The sequence below is a fragment of the Marmota marmota genome, unplaced genomic scaffold (genome assembly GCF_001458135.2).
Source record: "Marmota marmota marmota unplaced genomic scaffold, marMar, whole genome shotgun sequence".
In the NCBI taxonomy this organism is placed as follows: Eukaryota; Metazoa; Chordata; class Mammalia; order Rodentia; family Sciuridae; genus Marmota; species Marmota marmota.
The window spans coordinates 13,501,226-13,522,179 of NW_026000075.1; the positions used below are offsets into that span (position 1 = coordinate 13,501,226).

Consider the following 20,954-nt stretch of genomic DNA (forward strand, 5'->3'; position numbering starts at 1 on the left):
ATGACAAAAATCAGAGATATATTAGCAAAATGACTAATAGATAGAAAATCGAATTTCTGAAGAAAGGCAAAGGAAACAAATGTTCAGGGACATACTACTAAGGTTTTTTTTTTACGTTTTGGTAGTATTGATGGACTGTGTTCAACATTCACAACAAAACAGAGAAAATTGAACTTCAATTAAAAGAGCAAGTTCAGTGAGATTGGTATTCACTGTCATGGAACAGTGAAGATTCTCAAAGGCTACTTTAAGTAACGACAAAAATTGGGCACTGGTATTCACTACCTTACTACTTTTTACATTAACAACTTTTCCAAGGAAAAATTGTAAGGCAGTAGATATGGAAAAGACAGAAACGTATAAAGGAGAAAAATACTCACCCACAGCCACTGTTAACAACAGCTGTCCTTTCTACTACAATTTTCCATGGGTTCGTGTTCTCATAAATTTGGATCATTCTCTATATACAGCATTTAACGTCAATTCTCCTGACAATAAGCATTTATCAAAAAACACGAATCCTAACCGCCTAAGAATAGTCCACAGATGTATTATATAATGGTTTGATCATTCTCCCCTTGGATGGATATTTAGGCTGTTTCCATTTTGTACTTTTGCTATGAGAAATAACGTCAGGATAAAGAAAAAGCTAGGACCACTTCTCTGAATATTCGATAAAAGGCCTGATAGAAAGCTACAGTGCCCTTCCCAGAGGTGGCATTTTCCCAAGGTGTGAGGGCCTGGGAAGCCATCCACCTCCCTGTGCCTCACACACCATGCAGGAAGAAGAAAAAAACCCCACAAAACCCACACATTTGCATAAAACATTAACCAGCATAAGACATAATCTAGAGGGTTTCCTACCAGTAAAATAAAATATTTTTTTAAAAGAAAAAATTTCTCAAGTATGTGTATTTATAACTTCCAAACAATGGAATTTTTACAAAGCCAATAACTTAAGAAATAGCTTTTTGGTCTCTCCTGTCTATAAAAAATATTACTTTGTATCGCCTGTAAGTGTTTTTACAGTTCATTATGCAGAGTAAGTAGGTTTTAAAATTCTGTGAGCACCATACCAGGGTATTTAGAGATATGTTGTATGTTTTTCTTCAAATACAAGCCTTTTAAAAAATGCCATACATAGTCTTTGTGAAGTATGTGTGAAGCATTTTTTATGAGTTCTATCATTCAGTTTCACTCATTTTCCTAAATAACTTATTACGGTGATTATATAATACGTGTTTGTGTTTCTGTGATTAAAATCAGATAATAGCATGTCTCACTAAAACTGAACTGGACCAGGAGTTAGGGCACTTTTTGTCTAGTCAATTCAGTACATGTATCATAATCAGCTTGCCAATACAATTTAAATAACCATTGCTTTTCACCACAAATTTCTCAGGACTATCATAAAATATTCTCTTGGGGTTTGAAATACTAGGATGGAAGCATTATAACACAGCACGACTATTAAAATTAATATTTGAGAGAATGAGCAGTTTATCTTTTCCCTGTTTTTAAATAATCTATTTATATCACCTGACAATTGAAACAATGTAAATTTTATTACTATCTGCTTAATAATAACTCCATTAATGTTGAGTTAGACAAGAGAAAATGTCACTGTGCTGTGGAAAGAGCAAGAAACTACCTTTTGAATATGTAAATTCTTACCTTTAAATCTTTTTTTTTTTTTTTTTTTAAGCAAACAAGTAGGTTAGGGATAGTCAACTGCTGCTCTGGTAAACTTCTAGACTATTTGAGATGATTGTCAACAGTGCCAGAATGATGGTGCTGAAATAAAAACTGTCTAGATATATACAGAAAAACTGTCAGGCAAAGACCTGTCCTGTCACTTCTGCTTGAGGGTTATCCTTAGGGGTAGTAATGTATTTCCCCAAATGATCAGATGATTAGCTCTGTGCTAAATACTCTCCTGTACTATATTTTATATTTACAGTTTATATTTCTGGTTTTAATTGTTTATTTATAGAAAGTCCTAAGCACTCAGAACTCATTCAGATACAGCCCACACTTTACCAAATGATAGCTAATCACAAACAATAGAGTTTTGCTAATCTTTATTAGACAAAGTTGCAATAGTAATGTGGAAAACGCCATCATTATCATCCAGTCCACAGCTTTTCTCCAGCTACTCTGTTTCACTGCGGATGGGGCAGAGAAGATAAGGCAGTGGGGGTTAGCTTAGGTGTAGGTAAGAATCACAATCAGAAGAGGGTATGGCAGGATAGTAGTTCTATCCGACTCTTTTAAACAGGTTCAATTTAGTTAATCACTTTTTAGCAGTTTATAATCTGCTCCCATTCTGCAAAGAATGATAATCCTAGTCTAGAATTTCTTAAAATGCATTTCAGTATAACATTAACTACTATACTCTGGGAGATTGGTTCCCCGAATGACTGCAACCTTCTCTCCCAGTTTGCAAGTCTTTGGCAATGAAATTTTGCTACTCCTCTGCATCAGGAGTTAGAACCTCTTTCTCCTCCCCCTAACTCTGGCTTGCCTCATGATTTGCTTTAAACAGTGGAATGCGGTGGAAATAATAATGTGTGGCTTCTGTGGCTACACTTTGAGACATCTGTAGCTTCTGCTCTCACGCTTTCTGTATGCTCCTTCTTGGAGTGTTGTCCTGACACTGCTGTGTGAGGAGGAAGTCCAATGGAACCTCATAGAAATGCTATGCAGAGTTGAGAAGCCCAATTGTTCCCAGCTGATCAACTTCCTGAAATAGCCACACGAGTGATGCATGAGCGACTAGCAGTGAGAGCCATCTCATCAACCCACAGGATCAAGAGAAATGATAAATTATTGTTTTAAGCCACAAAGTATTGGGGTGGGTTGTTGTACAATGATAGCTGGAACAGCTATCTAACAGCAACACCTTGTATAGCAGTCAATAAGAAAAGCATTTATAAAGCCAACAATTTTATTGACTCTGTTGGGTCTCCTTTCTAGGTTTATTACTTACACATTGTGCAGGATTTTCCCATGTAACCAGGAGCACAGGTACAGTTTCCAGTTTCTTTGTCACACTGACCTCCATTTTCACAGGGTCCACAGGAGAACCTGCATTCTGGTCCCCAGAGGCCATCAGGGCAGGCTTGTAAAATAGAGAAAGAAAGGAGCTCAGACTTGCAATAAAGCTCAAGATGGTCCCAGATTTCTACTGTTGCCTAAGTGAGTTGGCAAATGTGTGCATGTGTGTCTGTGTGCTTATGTGTGCGCACGCGTGCGTGTGTCTGAGCTGCAAAGAAAGAAACATTCTAGTAGCCTCTGAGGATTTATAGCACTTCCAAAAATACTCCCTGAAGAAATCAACATGATGCTCTATCTTGTCACTTTGGAAACACAGATACAGTGGTTGGCTTTTTGCTGAAAATGTAGTTTTTCAGACAGTAACAATGGAAGCAATTTTGATATATATCTTTGGAGGCAGTTGCACAGAACAAAACATGAAAATGAGATGTAATTTGTAAAGGAGGCATGGTGCTCAGGAAGTTGCCCCCAAATGCTTGCCTCAATCCTTTGCTCCCAGTCTTTGCTTTTTTTTTTTCCCTAAGTCAGAATAATCACACCAGAGGTTTGCAAATTGTGGATTTTATGAAAGTATACGATGCACTAAAGAGAAATTGTGTGCTTCTTTGTTGAATGTCCTTTGAACTAGAAAAGGACAGTTGAAGCTGTATCAACACTGAGACTCAGAGGTCTCAGCATATGCTCTACCATCAAAATCACTGGAATTAGAAACCTAGTGGGAAGCATTCTTTTAACACAGGGGAAAATGGTGAAATTTTCCAAAACATATGGTATTTATAGAAAGTCACAGCAATTGAAATCGAATCATGAAGTATCTTCTGAACTGGGCAGAGTGAATTATTTTCTGGGATGTTAGTACCTGATCTGTTGATCGTTTACTCTGCACCAAGCACTTTATGTAAATTAGCTTATATTTCCACAAAAATTTCCCCATGATCATTTTATTTTATTTTTACATGAGAGATTAAGTGACCTACTCCTTTACCAAGCTAGAAAGTAGCAAAGGCAGGATTTGAACCCAGACCATCTGGCTTCTGAAACTGGAGCCATCAGCCACTGCAGTCAGCTTTCCCAGCTATATTAAGTACTCAGGACCTTCAGAGTCAATTAATCTGCCCTTAGAGACCCATGAGAGTTCAAATTTCAAAGTTCATCTAATGTGGAACTACTTTAACAATAATCTGTCATTCTTATTATGACATGAAGGTTGTTATGGACCACCTTAAATGGACTTAAGGGAATTGCTGGCCCAGAGGGTCCTCTACAGGTAGCTGGGGTCCAAAATATCCCAGGCTATAAACTAATGAACATACAAGCCAAAGACATTGGCTGCTTTTAAAAAAGAACCTTTTTCCTTTCTTTTCTTTTTTTGGTATTTCTTTTTTGGGTATTTCACAGGTTAGTTGAAGAAACCAGCTCCTCTGTTCTTAGAAGTCACTGCTGATAAGCTAAATAAGGACCGGTGTTGATTGTGGAGAATACTGTTCATTAGTGCCATTGAAACAATTTGAAGTCTTTAATTAACTATTCATCTGCAATCTAGACACAGGTCTGGAGTTAAGATTTTTAAGGATCTGTCTGGCTCTAGGAGCACTTGGGCTACTTCACTCTTTTAAAAAGGAAAAAGAAAAACAACAGGCCTGATTTTCATCATGCACAACTCTTAAAGAGCTCTTTTTGCCTTGATTTCAGCTGTCAATCATGGCAAGCCCATTCACCCGCTCCCGTCTGATTCATAATTTCATTTTGTGGTTAGACAAAAATATCAGAATTGGACAAAGTTATCTGATTGAAAAATAATATGTTTTCCAGAGATTATGGCGACCTCTCTATTTTGCTGATTTACATATACTTTCAACTCATTTTCTTTCACAGTGGGAATCTCAGAAGCATTTTCCAATAAAGCATATTCAGCAGCTGCTTTAAGAAAATGTTATCAGAATAAATTAAATTTACCCAGGTGTGTGGATATGGTATTATCTCCTTGGGCATTAGCTTCCAGGGCATGACTTCTCCAGTGGGGAAAGAAAGAAGGGGCCAAGTCTGGGTTTAAAAATCAGTTGAGGCAAGAGATTTAGAGAGTGACACAAGACCCACTTATACCATTTTAAACACGTTCATGTGATATGTGATATCCCCAGGTTCCTTTCCCCATTACCTAGAAACTCACAATCCAGCTATCTAAAGAGTTCACTTTCCACAAAATTCAGATGGACATTACTGCTCACATGCTTCAGTTCCACAGGCACAGAATAACCCAGAATAAAGTCACACTCCCCTTCTCATTCAGCTCCAGAAAAGCCTTTTAGACTCTCTGAAGATTGCAGTATAAGGAGCAGTTGAGGATACAAGAGGGTCAAGAACAACTGTCAATCTCAGTGCTTCCCTTTGTAAGTGAACTTGGTACATGATGGCTTCCTTTCAAACCCATTATCTTCTCCCAATTTTAAGCAACATTGCCTTTTGGGTCCTGCAAAGGCAAAAAGTATCACAACTTGTCATTAGTTATGATAATTGTATTTGTGGTATGGTCAGTATTTTGTATGAAAGAGAAAAAATGCTGTGATAATTTCCTCTGAATAAAATAGTAACTAGGGCTTTATCCACCATATAAGAAAAATGAATAAAAGATAAAAAATAACTATGCATATTTATGTATTAATTTAAGAAATCATTTAATGGGAAACATCTCTATGTCAGGACTGTTCTAGGAGATTAGGGATACTGGCATAAAATTGCACATACTCTTCCCACATGGGGTTCAGATTTTAGCAGGGAAGGACAGGCAATATATATTAGACAATATATAATTAGAATATGTGGTCTATTAGAATATGATAAGCATGAGAGAGAAAGAAAAATGTTCAGGGAAACTTGCAGGTTGCAATGTTAGGTAGGGTGGGACTGATAAAATTCGGTGCAAAGGTGACATGAGGCTTTGAAAACACATAAAAAAATGCCCTGAAAAACCTGAGGAGGAGCATTCCGTGTGTGAGTCCACAAGCCAGAAACAAAATCGCTGACATCTTGGGACCCTGTCTTCCAAATTTTCATGCAAACACACACACACACACACACACATACACACACATGAATATATTACTTATAATTGAAATTATGCTATACACAAACCTTTCTATTTGTAGTTTAAATTTAAAAGTTATGTAACATCTAAAAATTTGAGAAAGGACAATACTGATAGCCATTTTAAATTTTCCACAATTAAGTATCTTTGCATTTTGTTTGTTTGAGTGACCCATTTTTAGATATAGAGAGAATAACTCTTTAATTCAGGAAGCCAGCAGTGTTCTTGGTTGGTTAGTTCAGTTCAAAGAAGTGGACACAAGGAGCTCTCATCTTTTTTTCTGGACAAGATACTATATAATGTGATGTTTCCTCCCTTCTCAAGTCAGTAAGGGGATTGCTTATAACAGAATCTGAGAAGATAAGGTTAAATAACTTTATTGCTCTGTGTCTCAGTTTCCTCACCTGCAAATAGGGGATTAATAAAGCATACCACACCACCTGAGGACACTGGTGGATTAACTAATTAATGATCATATGATGCTGAACAAAGGCTGAGCATTATTATTAGAGAAGAAAGAAAAATCTATCATCAGATTGTACCTTTCTGGCATCTGTTGCCTTGGTAACCAGATTTGCAGGTGCAACTACCATTTTTGGCACTGCATTCCAGGGTGTTCTCCTCCACACACTGACATTCCAAAGAGCAGCCAGCTCCGTAGACCCCCTTGGGACAGTCTGCGAGCAGATTGAAGCAAAATGGTCACCTGAAAACCACGCTTTGCTTATTTTAAATTGTTAGTGCACAGGCATGTCGTTCTGTGGGGCCTGATTATGAGGAAAACAGGGGATCATCCTGACTGCCAAAATAAAATAAGGAAACAAATGTCTTTCAAATCAGACAATTCATTTGCTTTTTGGCAACTGGACATGAACAGTGAAGCCTAAACTACTTAAAAGGCTTTGGTGCTTCCAGGAGAGAAATTGCTTCTCAATGTGCTCCACTGGTGCCCATAGTTAATATTCTCCAAAGACTGCTGCAGCTGCCAGGACCCATAGCCATCCTGCCGCAGCATGGAGATGATGGACAAGCATTTATGTGAAGGCTTGCCATTGTTTTCACTCCCCTTTATTATATGGTAATCGGAAAAAAATTTACATCATGCAGATAGCACAGAGCTTTCACAGTGACAGTAGCGTAATCTTGACCACATCTTTGGCAAATGGTGCTTGCCCTCATGTCATATTATCTTCCCCTTGCCATTGAGCTTTAGGGATGGTTGTCAGCATTGGAATCCCAATTGGAAAAAGTCTCATTTTTGCATTTAAGAAAACATACCTGTAGTTCCCTTTCTGAGGAGTTACTAGAATAATTCATTTCCCTTTCCAAAATGTTTCTCTGACATCGTTTCTTCCCTATTACAGATGTTCAAGGGACTTATCAAATGAGAGATCCTTTCAAGTGCCCTCCAGGCTCAAGGTAATTGTTTCGTGTGTCTTTATGGGCTTTGCTACAGAAAGTTGCTTGCAGAAAATAAAACACACCACTCCACTTTGTGGTAGATGGAGAGGGACAAGTAGAGATCATTCAAAGCAGTGGTTATAAAGGTACCACCTAGGATGATCCTAGTGCCACTTGCCAGGGACACTCAGTTACCACTGAGGCAAAACAAAATTATTAACAGAAGTTTGTTCTCAAAATTGTTCATGATTCCCCTGTCACATTTTCTATGACGTTCAAGTCTGTAATTCTTTCTCAGACCCTCCAAGCCCCAGGGTTTCTCAGACTTCAGTCTGCCCTGATATAAGTCTCTTTTTGTCATCTCAGAATACTCACCCTAGATTGACTTTCATGTATTACTCTACCTGATTCAGCATATAGATTTGTGGCTCTGGGGACAACTCAGGCACAGTGGAATGCATAAATTTGACATTTGGGTATATTAAGAACATATAATTGTAGCAATACGTTTGGAAAAAAAGAGAAAGTAGAAGTAACCTGTATTGGCAACCAAGTGCCTATTCAGGGTTTGTTATATATTAAAATGTATCTTCCAAAAATTCATATGTTGAAGTCCTAATTCTCTGGATCTTAGAATGTGACCTTATTTGGAAATTGCAGATGTAATTGGTGAAGTTATGATAAGGTCATACTAGAATAAGATGGCCTTTAATTCAAGGTGACTAGTATGTTTATAAATGGAGAAATCTGTCCACAGTGACATGCACATGGGGAGAAGAGCATATGAATACTGGGTTATGCTGCTGCAGGACGAGGATCTACTAGAAGCTGGGAGGTCTAGATCCTTCCCTAGCCTCTTCAGAGGGATCATAACCCTGCTAAAACCCTGAAATTGGACTTCAACCAACTTGAAGATGGTCACATTCAAAATGCTAACCACCACCAGTAACAACAAACCTGATAGCATGAAAAGGAATAAAAATATGCTAGGTTGATATTTAAAACTAAAACTTCAATTTTAGATGTTTCTGACAAATTAGCTCTGAAAGTTTTCACTCAGATGTTTTATGATTAATTTTTGTGCCCAAACATCTGATATTATCTTGTCAAATATTCAAAAGCTATTACTAGCCAGGCACAATGGTACATGCCTGTAATCCTAGCAGCTCAGGAGACTGAGGCAGGAGGATTTCAAATTCAAAGCCAGATTCAGAACTTATTGACGCCCTAATCAACTTAGTGAGACCCTGTCTCAAAATACGAAAAAAAAAAAAAAAAAAGCTGAGGATGTGGTTCGGTGGTTAAGCAATTCCCAAGTATTAAAAAACCCTATTACTAAATATGGGATTACATATCTTGCTACATTTCAGAAACAATAATAGAAATAGACTATCTTTGTTTCTAGAACTGTCTTCACTGGGCATGAGATATATGATATTCTGGAACACAACATCACCATTGCTCACATTTACCCAAACCCTGTCTCTTATATGTTGCTTATTTAAGATTAACCATTCCTCATGATCCAAGTTGAGTTTCCTATGATCCCTCCATTGGCTTTCATATTGGAGTAATCACCACTGACTCTATTTTCCAGGTACATACCTTTTATAAATAGATAAGACTCATGGATATTGAACTTAAGATAGACTATAAAACTCTAAAAGCTGTCTGTTATTAAGAGGTGGTAATGATACTGTCCTGTGCAATGGTATGTATGTCTGTATCCTCCTAAAATTCATACGTTGAAACCTACCCACAGGGATGGTGGGTGGGAGTGGGGTCTTGAAGGTGAGTTATGAGTGGGGGATTCCTGCTCTTATAGAATGAGGAATCCCCTCATGAGTGGGATTCCTTCTCTTATAGAAGAGGCCCACAAGCCAATTTTCTTTTCCTGCCGTATGAGGACACAGCAAATGGCATTGACCATGAACCAGAAAGCAGCCTTCAGGAGATGGAGACCTGGAATCCACAGTGCTTTGTGGTGGGACTGCCCAACCTCCAGTACTAAGTACATTTCTGTTATATGCAAGCTTTCTGGTTTACACTATTCTGTTATAACAGTCCAAACAGACTGAGACACTGACATTCAGTCAGAAGAAATTTATGGAGAAGTGGGTCCTTCAAGAGAAAGAGGAGGGAAATGGAATAGGTGGAGGAGTGGAGCTGAGATCACTCCAGCCCAGGGATTCCTGAACACAGCTCTAGGGCGGGCTGGTGAACATCCAGAGTTATCCTGCTGGGAGAAACTCTAAAAGAACCTGAGGGGGCCCCTATCTAGATATATATTTTAGTGCTTGTGTTTTCTTGCACCTTTTGAAAAATGTGATCAATAGGGAGGATGGAAAATGAAGAGCTTGTTTTAGAAACTTGAGGGAATAAATGTTTGGGGCTAGAACCCAGAAAGAGACTCATTCTTGGCCCTTGATATTAAACTCCTTAAAGTGTCACATGTCCTCTTAACTAAATTATTAACTATCCTTTCTCAATACTTGAGAGAAATATTAACTAGAAAAAAATGTAAAAAATTAAAAATAATTTAGGGAAATATTAATTAGAATAAAAGTTAAGATCAGAAATATTTTCATTTATCTAGATTCTATAAAGAAATTCAATAAAAGCTAGAACACAATCATACAAACACACACACACACACACACACACACACTATGTTCTTACTCCTCTTTGTCTGATATATTCCCCATACATTTTGAGCCACCATGCTTCGCATAGAAAGCAACTGGCGTTTGTGACTTACTCAGATGACAAAATCTCCCATAGCGCCCTGCCTCACACATACAGGAACCAAACATCCTGTGGCAATGGCCGTTGTTGGCACAGTTACATTTTCTTCTGCAGTTTTTCCCAAAGAACCCTTTTGGGCATCCTGGAGGGTGAAAGGACAAACAAAGAAAACATTAACCCATATGCAAACCCTGCTAGAGCTGTTGCTGTATGAAATTGAGACACTGAAGACATTTCCAAGCTGGCTGGACTGAGGCTAGAGAGAGATTTTGAAAATCACGGACATGATGCTGCATTCTCTGCTTAAAACCCTGCGGCGACTTGCCACTGCTACAGGTTCGAAACCCGACTCAGCACTGCAAGCCCTGTGCTGGGGGAGCTCAAGTTGCACTACTATCTCCTCAACTGCCTTTGCTCCTCCTTCTTGGGGTTCTGCAGTGCATTGCACATCTTCCTGGCTTGGTCTAGAAAGCTACCCCCTTGCTCTTCTCTTGTCTCCTCCATTCATTCTGCAGACTTGTGCTTAAGTATTACTTCTCCAGAAGTCTCTTCCATCATACACAGTCAGCCTGTCCTCATGGTCTCACTTCCAGCCATGCATTAATAAATTTGTAATATCTATGTTTGTCTTGGACAAGACTATAGGCTCCACATGGAGGGACCAGGAACTTTCCTTTTCCCTTTTTGTTATCATATCATATAGTACCAGGCACAGTTCTTTGCAACCACTTAGTATATTTTTAAAATAGACAAACAAACATGGCTCACAGGGATATGCAAGTGGAACGCCAGCAGAAGCCTTCCTGTACCTCTGAAAGTGAAGTAAATTTGGTTTCCGTCTTCCCAGTTCTGTGGTCTGTGAGAATCTAATAAACTCCCCATGATTTCTGGCAATCCCTGGAGACGTACATCCTCGCTGACTCTCTGCCTTCAGCTCTTGTGTCTGTACAAGCAGTGTCTTTATTTTTGTGCTTCATCAACCCATGTAGGAAATGTGGCCATTTCACTGGTTTCCATGAAAAATCCGTACACAGCACTCATTGGCATTTTGTGAGATTTGTATCCATTTCTCCTTTCCTCTCTCCCTCCTCTCCTTTCTTTCCCTGACTTTCATCTCTCTCCCTCCCTGTTTGCCTTGGAAATCACATTGCTCTTTCTTTCACTATGTAAAGCAAATCAAGTCTTCCCAGGTTCTACATCCAAAACATAGTGTGTTATATTATAGTATAAAACACACACACACACACACACACATATGGACACAAACTCAACTTTTTGCTCAGCAGTAAAAAAAAATGCTTTCTGTGTCTCAAGATTCATCCTGCTTAGATCACAGTTGGCGATTTAATTATCAATTATGTTGTTCCGTTACACATGGCATCAGTCAAAGCCATTGCATCTTGTATGTATAGACACAGCCTTTGACTTCATCAGTAAAGGCTGTCTTGAAAAATGCAGATGAAACTTTGACTCAGTTTATTTCCATTAGAAACCTCAAGACTGGCACAGACATTCCTACCATCTTCACAAGTCTTCCCATGAACCCCTGGGGGGCACTGGCACTGTCCAGTCAGAAGATCACAGGTGCCTCCATTCTGACACTTGCAGATGCTGTCACACTCTTTCCCATTTGTCCCTGGGGCACAAGCTGTGAAAAAAACAGAAAGACAAACAAGGGGTGTAACATACCTCTTGCATTACAAATGGAGGGGAAGAAAAAGTTCATCTATTATGATAGATACCAAGTAATTACAATCTCACTAGTTTGCACACCCAGGAAAAAATCTCCAGCATATTCCTAGTTCATATGGCATAATCATTCCTGGGGGAATTACTGATGCAGCTAGTTAAAATAATGATGAGTGAAAGAAATGCTAACAAGGTTCAAATGTGAAATTTACCTCTTTCCTTAAACTCTAGCTCTCCATTTCCAGAGCTGCCCAGACACCTTTGCTGAACCACTCCAACTAACCTTAATGAGAAACAAACATATCTTCTATTTTGAAAAATGGAAAGAAAACACATTAAAAAGTGTCATTTAGTTTTTAACCAGAAATGAATGCAGCTAAGGTTCTCTTGAGGGTCCCAAGGTACTTGGCATAGTCAAAGATTGATGAAGTTAAGCAAACAATAGTTTTGTCTGGTTTGTTGATTTTGGAGGAAAGTGTTTAATATTTGAATAAAAAAATACTTTGAGAAAAATGTCTGGTTTTATTTGAACTTGAGTAAATACAGTTGTTGAGGTAATTTTAGCAATCATTTTAATTGAAATTTTACCATAATAGGTTAAATATTACAAAACTACATTTAATTATTTCCTCCATCCACCCCTCCCCCACTATTCCAGATGCCAATGTGGAACTCAGCTTCTTATTCAAATTTTCTTTGCTTTCAAGCCACAATCTACTATAAAAGGGCAAGGATAAAAAAAAAAAAAAAGAAGAGAGGAAAACAAAGGAAGAGAAGACACAGAGACTAGAAATGAACAATTCATTGAGTTCTACATTATTAATCTGTATGTAATAAGTGTCTGAATTCTCACACCAACTATAGAAGGGACAGTTTAAAAAAATACACCTGTGAAATGAAGCTGAAGAATTCTCAGTAGGTTCCACAGCGTCTGGATTATAGCAAGTCATCAATACAGGCAAACCTACGCTATTATCTGGCACTGCCCCATGAAGCAGAATATTATATGATAAAATACAAGGATTTGCCAAATATTTCATTAGCACCCAATAGAACAAAGATCTGGAGAAAAGAATTGGAAGAAGTGTCCCTAACCATAGCTGGATGATTTGGAAGACATCATAAACCTTCCCTTCCATCTAGTCCATTCATCTGCCATATGAAATTATTCTTTTCTTCCCTAACCACAAAGTAATCTCACAATAATAAATGCTTTCAGCATGAAATTTCTTCAGAAGGAACAGGGTTCTAAAAATATGCTATTAAAATTAAATATGTGATAGTTTTAAAAATGTTTCATTATAATTACTTAGAGAAATTACTGAGAAGCTAAAATAGATATTTTCATAATAGAACAATAAAGATATTGGGTCAGAAGATCTAATCTATGGGAAAGCCTACTTTCTAGATCCCTGATGAATGCTTTTTTTTTGTTTCCCTTGCTGTGTTTTCAAAGCTGATAATCTTAAAAAAATATGGGTAATGATTGATTGATCAACTCTATTTATTATAATTTATAGGAATTTTTAATATCCCCAAACCCTCTTATTATTAATGAATTAGTGAATCTTTTTTTTTTCATTACTGATAGATGGATTTGGATGGTTTTGTTTTCATTTTTTCAAGAATGATGAAAGAGGATGAAGATAAAATGCTAATAAGTCATAGGTTTCTTTCATAAGTAGACTCCCCTTTTTAGGACCTCATGATTATACAGAAGATGCTCAAGGTTTCCAAAGCCAAAGGGGCCGTCCTATCTTTATTTTAATCAGCCAGCTTAATTGTACTATTTCTATATTCAATTTATTTTGGAAATGTTTTATTTTGATGTATTTGGCACGGAAATTCTGTTTTATTTATCATGCTACCATGTTAGGGATCAAGTGTTCCGAAGATGCATATTTATTAACACAGCTTATGATATAAGGTAAGTGCTCACTTCTTAAAAATCATGCAAAAACATTTTCTTAATTCCAATTTTATATAATTGAGCATGTCCAATTACAGTTCAACATAGCTGTATAGCTGGGTGTCCCAATATCAATTTTTTAAAAATTTGTTTGTTTTTGTCATTTGTTCACTGAAGTAGTGGGCGCTCACGATATGGAGCAACTTACAACAAATTTACAGGAATAGGACCTGGACAACGAGTCCACAGCCTAGTAAGTGAGTTTAAACCAATGTAGACAGTGAGTTTAATCCACTGGAAAGATAAATAGTTGTGTTAAGACTGGGGCCACCATCTAGGACTTCATGCCATAGGCAGCATGGACCATCAAAGAAGGCCATTTGACAAAAGGCACAAAGCTGCAAAGTCCAGGGAAGCAAGTAGCAGGTGTTTTAGTTTGCTGGAAATAATAGGCTGGGCAAAGAGTCGTGCCTAGGATAAAAACAAAAGGGATTTATGGGAGCCTGATTTTAGATGGTTACCAGTGTCTGAACAAGAAGCACTGCACACCTTTCTACAGTCAACAGGGCCCTCTTAATTAAAGCTTCAGAGCAGCAGAGAAACATGATCAGAGGCTGCTTGAGAAAGATGCCCAAAATCCTAACGAGTAATCTTGGCTACACCACTTCACTGTGCCATGGCTCATGTTTTGCATCTATATCAGGTAATAGAAAAAAAATATTTGTGCTCTTTTTTTTGTGTGTGTGCAGGAGGTTCAGAAGAAAATCTGCTTATACCATCTTCCATGTCAATCACAAAGATTAAGACAAACCCTTCCAGGAAATGATGTGTATGCTAGATTTTTAAAAAGAAAACAAAGACAGTCAATATACTTTATTTTATCACAGGGTAGTTTTAACTCCAGAAAGCATATTTTCCTTTAAAATATGAAGAGAAAAAGATTTTCCAGTGATACCAACCCCAAATCTTTGTTATTTTCTCATAAGAAACTTGTTAAACACAATTAAACCAATGTAAATGGCTCTGTTAGCATATATAAAAATAGAGAAAAAGAAAAGAAAAAAGAACACAGAAACAAAAAACAGGCAGCAAGAAGTCAAGCAATTTCATTTAGTTTGCACTTTGTACCACAAATCCTTTCCTTTCCTCCCACCTCCCCTCATTGGGAATAGTTTGCCACAATCTGATGACTTATTTAAATGGAGGGATTTTAGAAGTCTAAAATATTAGGATCCTTTATTAACTTTTACATTTTATGGAGAAAAAAGAGACAAATCATCTGCTTTCCCAGGAAACACAAAATCTCCTCTTGTGCTCACAAGTTCTGTTTAAACCCTCAGCATTCATAGGCCTTCTGTATGCATAGCAAATGACTTGGTTTCTCACCCACATCAATTCTTTATTTTATTTCAACATTTTAGGGAGCACGACTTAAAGATAAAAAAAGCTGGGCTCAGTGGTGCATGCCTGTAATCCCAGCAGCTCAGGAGGCTGAGGGAGGAGGATGGAGAGTTCAAAGCCAGCCTCAGCAACTTAGTGAGGCTCTGAGCAACTCGGCGAGACTCTGTCTCTAAGTAAAATATATAAAAGGCCTGATTAAGCACCCCTGGATTAAATCCGTGGTACCAAAAAAAGAGAGAACTTGTCCCCAGTAGCTAGTGGCCTGTACCATTTTTCAGGCTACTACTTAATTTCATTGCAAAGAAGGGCAGGAGCCCTAGGTCCTTCCCTCCAGGCATGTCTCTGTTCATGCAGTCCTCAGGGCTCAGGATGCAAGGCTGTCCCAAGGTGTGACCTAAATGACTGCAACATGATACTATCTTAGTTGGTTCCTGTCTACAATACGAAATGGAGAGGAAATCCTTCTTTACTGAAAGAAAACCAGGATTCTTTTTTTTTTTTAAAGAGAGAGAGAGAGAGAGAGAGAGAGAGAATTTTTAATATTTATTTATTTTTTTTAGTTTTGGGCGGACACAACATCTTTGTATGTGGTGCTGAGGGTCGAACCCAGGCCGCACGCATGCCAGGCGAGCACGCTACTGCTTGAGCCACATCCCCAGCCCCAAGGATTCTTGACAGCATACATTCTAAAGAGTCCCAGGAAAAGACCACAACAAAGAGATAGCTTTAAAATAGAACTCATTTTATTTTTTTCCCACAATTATATTAGAATACGTTCCCTAGAGAATGTCTAGAGTCTTTAGAAAAAATAAAAAAAGAAATCACTCTTAATTCCAGAATACAATAATAACAAATATCCTAGGTAGTTTAGTAGTTTTCTTTCCAGGTTTTATGTGCATGGCATTTTTAGAAATAATTTTTTATCAAAAATTAGTACATATGCAAAAAGTAGACAGATCCCAAGTGTATACTTAAAGAAATTTTTTTAATGATGTAAACAACTTATATGCATGTCACTCAGGTCAAGATAATGGATATTACCAGCTACCTAAAATCTCAAAGGTGACTTGATGAGTGTGTCATTAACCTCACAAATTAAGCACAATCCTGATTTCTAACACCAGAGATTATCTTCTCTTATTTCTGAACGTTATATAATGGGATTATGCAGTATGTGCTCTTTGGTATGAAGCTTCTTTCATTAATATAATGTTCGTAAGATTCATTTACATTATGTGTATATTCCATTCCAAAAATATACCAAATGAATTTATTTCTCCATTCTGTACTTGAGGGAGATTACTTCAATTTGAATAAGTATGGATAGACTTTCATTCCTTTAAGGTCCATTCCTTTTAAGTTTTTTTTTTTTTAATTTTTTTTAAGGGTGAGGTCTTTCAGATAAAATGATTCAAAAAGTTGCCATTTCCAACAAGGCCTCTCTACTTTGGCAGACCCTGAGCTACAACTTTTTCTCCCTTATCATCACTGTACTGCTGAGAGCTGTGCCTTGCTCCTTATCCTCTTAGCAGCTGTCTTTTGAATTTCCAGGCACAGTCCATATATTGGAAAAAAGATGGAGGAGGGGGACACAGCAAGAGATGTGTCTGTTTCCCTTCTTTACAAAACTTACTCAGGTTAATCAAGTTCTGACTGCCTGTTGCCCTGAATTACTTCCATTCTGATTTGAGTAGCCAAAGAAGCTTCGTTAACAAACATTAAAATATTCCTCTTTTCATGCAGAAGCCTTTAATGATATTATTATGATGATTTTTCCATAACATAAAATATTTCTGTTCTTTTACTTAATGCCTTATATAGCAGTCATCAAGCTTTTATATTGTTAAAAAACAACAAACAGAAGTAGAGCAAAATGAGTAGCTCTGTTTAACAAAGAAAGGGAAAAAAACCCAGTTTTTGACTGGCTGTGCACAGTTAGTTTTGATAGAGGTTGTGCTAATTTATTTTGATCAGAAATGATTTAATGCTTGAGCTCTGTTGCTTGGATATGGGAGAAAAACTGCTCACATTTTGAAGATATTTTCTTAGTCTACTTGGGCATATTAAACAACTGGTTCTCTATTTTAAAATCTAGAAAAGCAGCTATATTTTAAGGCTCTTCAAGGTAGATTTTAATTATATAAAATGACTTCTAATAAAATTTATAATAATTATAAGAATTTAAAATCCTGGTTCTTTCCCCCTTTTATGCAAATTTAAAGATTTTTCCAGTTCTTTTTCTCTGTATAACATAGCAAGGGCACCTCTTCACCCTGCATCCTGATTTTTGCAAATACTTATACAGTGCCCCTTTATTGTGCAGGAGGAAGAAAGGCAAAAGGTGGTAAATTTGATAGAAGCTGTAAAGAAGTGATCTTGCTCCAAACCTTTTTTGCAACCTTCATGTTAAAACATTTGATGGCATTAAATATTGATAATGATACTGCCTCAACAGAATATATGTGAGCTACCTAAAAATAAGGAGAGGCCAGTTTATTGAGGTCAATTATTTTACTCACCAACTTTGTGCAAAGCAGTTAATTCCTGGAAATCCTCTTCCTCTTCTCCCTCATCTTCCTCATCTTCATTAGAGGCAACCAGGGCGGTAGCAACATAATGACCCAGCTGAGGTGGGCTCTGGAGTTGAAGTCCTGGAAACCTCACAATTTCTAATTCCTCTTCTTCACCCTCCAGCTCGTCATCATCTAAAGCTAAGACCATAGAGGAAATGCTGGGTTTCACATGTGGATTGGAAAGGGAAACACTGATCAAGTGTGGACAGAGCAGTGAGGATTTGAACCAAGCAGCCCAGGGGAGGTCACCAAAAGGCAAAGCACTTTGAGATTGCTAGTTCAAATGTCTATTGTAAAGGAAGGGGAAGCTACTGGGAGTTGAAAGTGAGGGAGAGAGAACAAAAGGGGAAGAGAGAGAGAGAGGGACAGGGAGAGGAAGAGAGCAAGAGGGAGAGGTAGAGAGGAAAAAGGAGGTAGAGAAGGAAGGGAGGGAGGGAGAGATGAAGGGAGGGAGGAAGGAAGGGAGGAAGGAAGGAAGGAAGGAAGGAAGGAAGGAAGGAAGGAAGGAAGGAAAGGAGGGAGGGAGGAAGGAAGGAAGGGGAAAAGAAACACAAACAGGAAGCAGGAAGGAAAGAAGGGGTAGGGAAGAAGGAGGGAGGGAGGGAGATCTCAGATTATGAAGATAGAAAGGGGAAGACACTGAGTTGAGGAATGTGTGGTTTTTGTTGCTCTTGAAAGCAAGGTGAGGGTAGAGGCAGTTTAGAAAAGACAAAAGAAAATTCTTTAGTGACTCACAGATGCAAGTTTTCCTGTCACTTCCAATTCTATAGCCTTCAGCACAGGTGCAGTCGTAGGTTCCCACAGAATTGATACATAGTTGGTCACAGACTATGCTGACATCCAGACACTCATCCACATTTAGGAGGATGTAAACAACATCTGCTTTTTGTGTTGTTTTTGTGGCCTTCATTAGCCAATAACAGCACACTGCCATCTAGAAAGCAGGCATAGCCCCCCAATTCTTTCTCCACTGTACCCCGCCAATTCTTTTTTTCTTTGCTTATTTCCAAGCTTACCATAGCTTATCTATATAAGTAAGGTCTTTCTGAGACCTTGATTATGAGAGTTAGATAAAGAACATAAAACTTAAATTCCATGATTTTAGGCTCTGCACCATTTTGGAGGATGTTCATTCACTCTTGAATTCAAATATCGGATAGAACACTTAACTCTGTGCATATATGTGCACAAGGATTGTAGAGAATTTTAGAGATTAAAGAACTCTAGTCTCTGACCTCATATGACTTAGTGGTTTATGACCAATCTGAGTCCAGACTTTGGTCAATGTGTACAAGATACTAAAAATTCACCAATGAAGCTGTATTTCTAGGCTTTGCCTGAGATTACAGATAGATTTTCCATTTGGATACGTGTACACAAGTATGTACATTCATGCCATACAATCATTTCTTGGCTCACTCTGCTGAAGAGCAGATGGTACATAAAATTCAAAATTTTTTGTTGGCTCTGTTAATTGGCTACAGTGTGGTAAATGGTAATATACTCTAGTATGTGTAGTATATATAGACTTCAGAGTTGTGTGGGTTTTGCTGTTATCTATACTGCAAGGCTGCGGGGGTGGGGGGGCTTGCTATCTATATGGAAAAAAAAGATCTCAACAGAATTCAGGTAATTGTTTCTTTAAGAAAAGAAACATTATTTTCTCTGAGACATTGAAGCCATGTATTTGACCAGTTATTTGCGTAAAGATCAACATTCTGATCTTTGCTTTGATTTCAAGAAAAATATAGTTTGGAGTAATAGTGATTAAAAATGAAAACTTAAAGATTATACATTAAAGGTAACTTTTTAAAGAAAATCAAGCAATGACTTATGTGACCTAATTTTAATTGAATAAAGTTAACTGATTCTACTCACTATAGTCAAATGCCCCTATATCAAAAAACAGACAAGAAAACATAAGCTAGAAATCACCTGGAAATTAAGTTAGAAAATTGTAAGATGATTTATCTTAAAACATACATCAGCTATACATTAATATCAGATATATACAAGGGATTCTGGTACAGAATTATCATGAACTGATAATTGCTTTGCTATTGATACTCTTGTCATTGGTTAAAATGACTTTCAGTCAAGTTTGCTGTGGATGATTCCTATGGCACTGGGCTGTAACCTTCCAGAATCTCTTAATTGCTTATGTGTGTATATGCATGTATATGTGTATGTGTGTGAGATGGAGTGAAGGGTATCATGCACTAATGAATATGATGATAACAATAGCTACTTTTAGCTGAGTGATTTCTGTATGCCAACCATTGTACTTTCATTTATTACTTTTAAAAATTTACTTCACTAATCCTAATACTGCCTTCATTTTAAAGATGAGAATCTGAGGTTCACAGAAGTTGGAGCTGCCTAAGCCAACACCATAGTTTAATGGTAGAACCACATAGAAATCCAATCTCTTTTTAGTGTCTCAGCGCTCTACCTTAGAGTAGAGGTAGAGTCGTCCTTCACTGATGGCCCCATCACATCCATTATTGCATGTTAGATCTCAGAAATTTACCATCACATCCACAACCGTCCAGACTGATCTGAAAGCCTTCCTGACAATGGCATTCGTAGCCTCCTAAATAGTTGGTGCAGAGCTGGGCACAGCAGGCCTCTCCGTTCTCACACTCATCGAGATCTGCAGGGAAAAGGACACTCCTGTTATTGCAGAGATAGGAGTTTAGCAAACCTAAGGAAGCTCTGAGAAGCCTCGTTTCCAAATTAAAACAGTGTTGCTACTGTTTTCTCTTTCTCAGGTCATATAGTACAAACACGGAAGAAACTGTAACACAAAGATAATAAGACCTACTTCTGGCTTAGGTTTCTAGCATGTTTCTTCTATGCCTGTTATTTATTTTAGAACAATGTAAATAATCTTGAAATGCATTTATAAGAACAAGAGAAGAAAACTCTGCTATTTTTTTCTAATTCAAACAGCAATTCGAATGAATAAACCTGAAGAATCAAAAAACAGCTTGAAAAAGATGAGACAAAGAATTCCATTTAGTAGCATTTGACAGCTACAGAAAGGAGACTATCTTAAACTCCACAATGTGCTTGTTCTTCTAGAACTTCAGAT

General features: G+C 37.6%; 1 protein-coding gene across 6 annotated transcripts in view; it reads right to left on the reverse strand.

Annotated features, from left to right (window-relative positions):
* LOC107149531 (EGF-like and EMI domain-containing protein 1) overlaps positions 1 to 20,954 on the reverse strand; it is a 613,012-nt gene that overhangs the window by 74,901 nt on the left and 517,157 nt on the right. For all 6 annotated transcript variants that reach the window (XM_048814351.1, XM_048814354.1, XM_048814352.1 and 3 more), the window contains 7 exons: positions 20,391 to 20,513; positions 18,596 to 18,718; positions 17,807 to 17,998; positions 11,808 to 11,936; positions 10,302 to 10,430; positions 6,685 to 6,819; positions 2,990 to 3,121 (listed from right to left, as the gene is read on the reverse strand). In XM_048814351.1, coding sequence (XP_048670308.1) covers positions 2,990 to 3,121; positions 6,685 to 6,819; positions 10,302 to 10,430; positions 11,808 to 11,936; positions 17,807 to 17,998; positions 18,596 to 18,718; positions 20,391 to 20,513 — 963 coding nt within the window. The remainder of the gene's footprint in view (positions 1 to 2,989; positions 3,122 to 6,684; positions 6,820 to 10,301; positions 10,431 to 11,807; positions 11,937 to 17,806; positions 17,999 to 18,595; positions 18,719 to 20,390; positions 20,514 to 20,954) is intronic.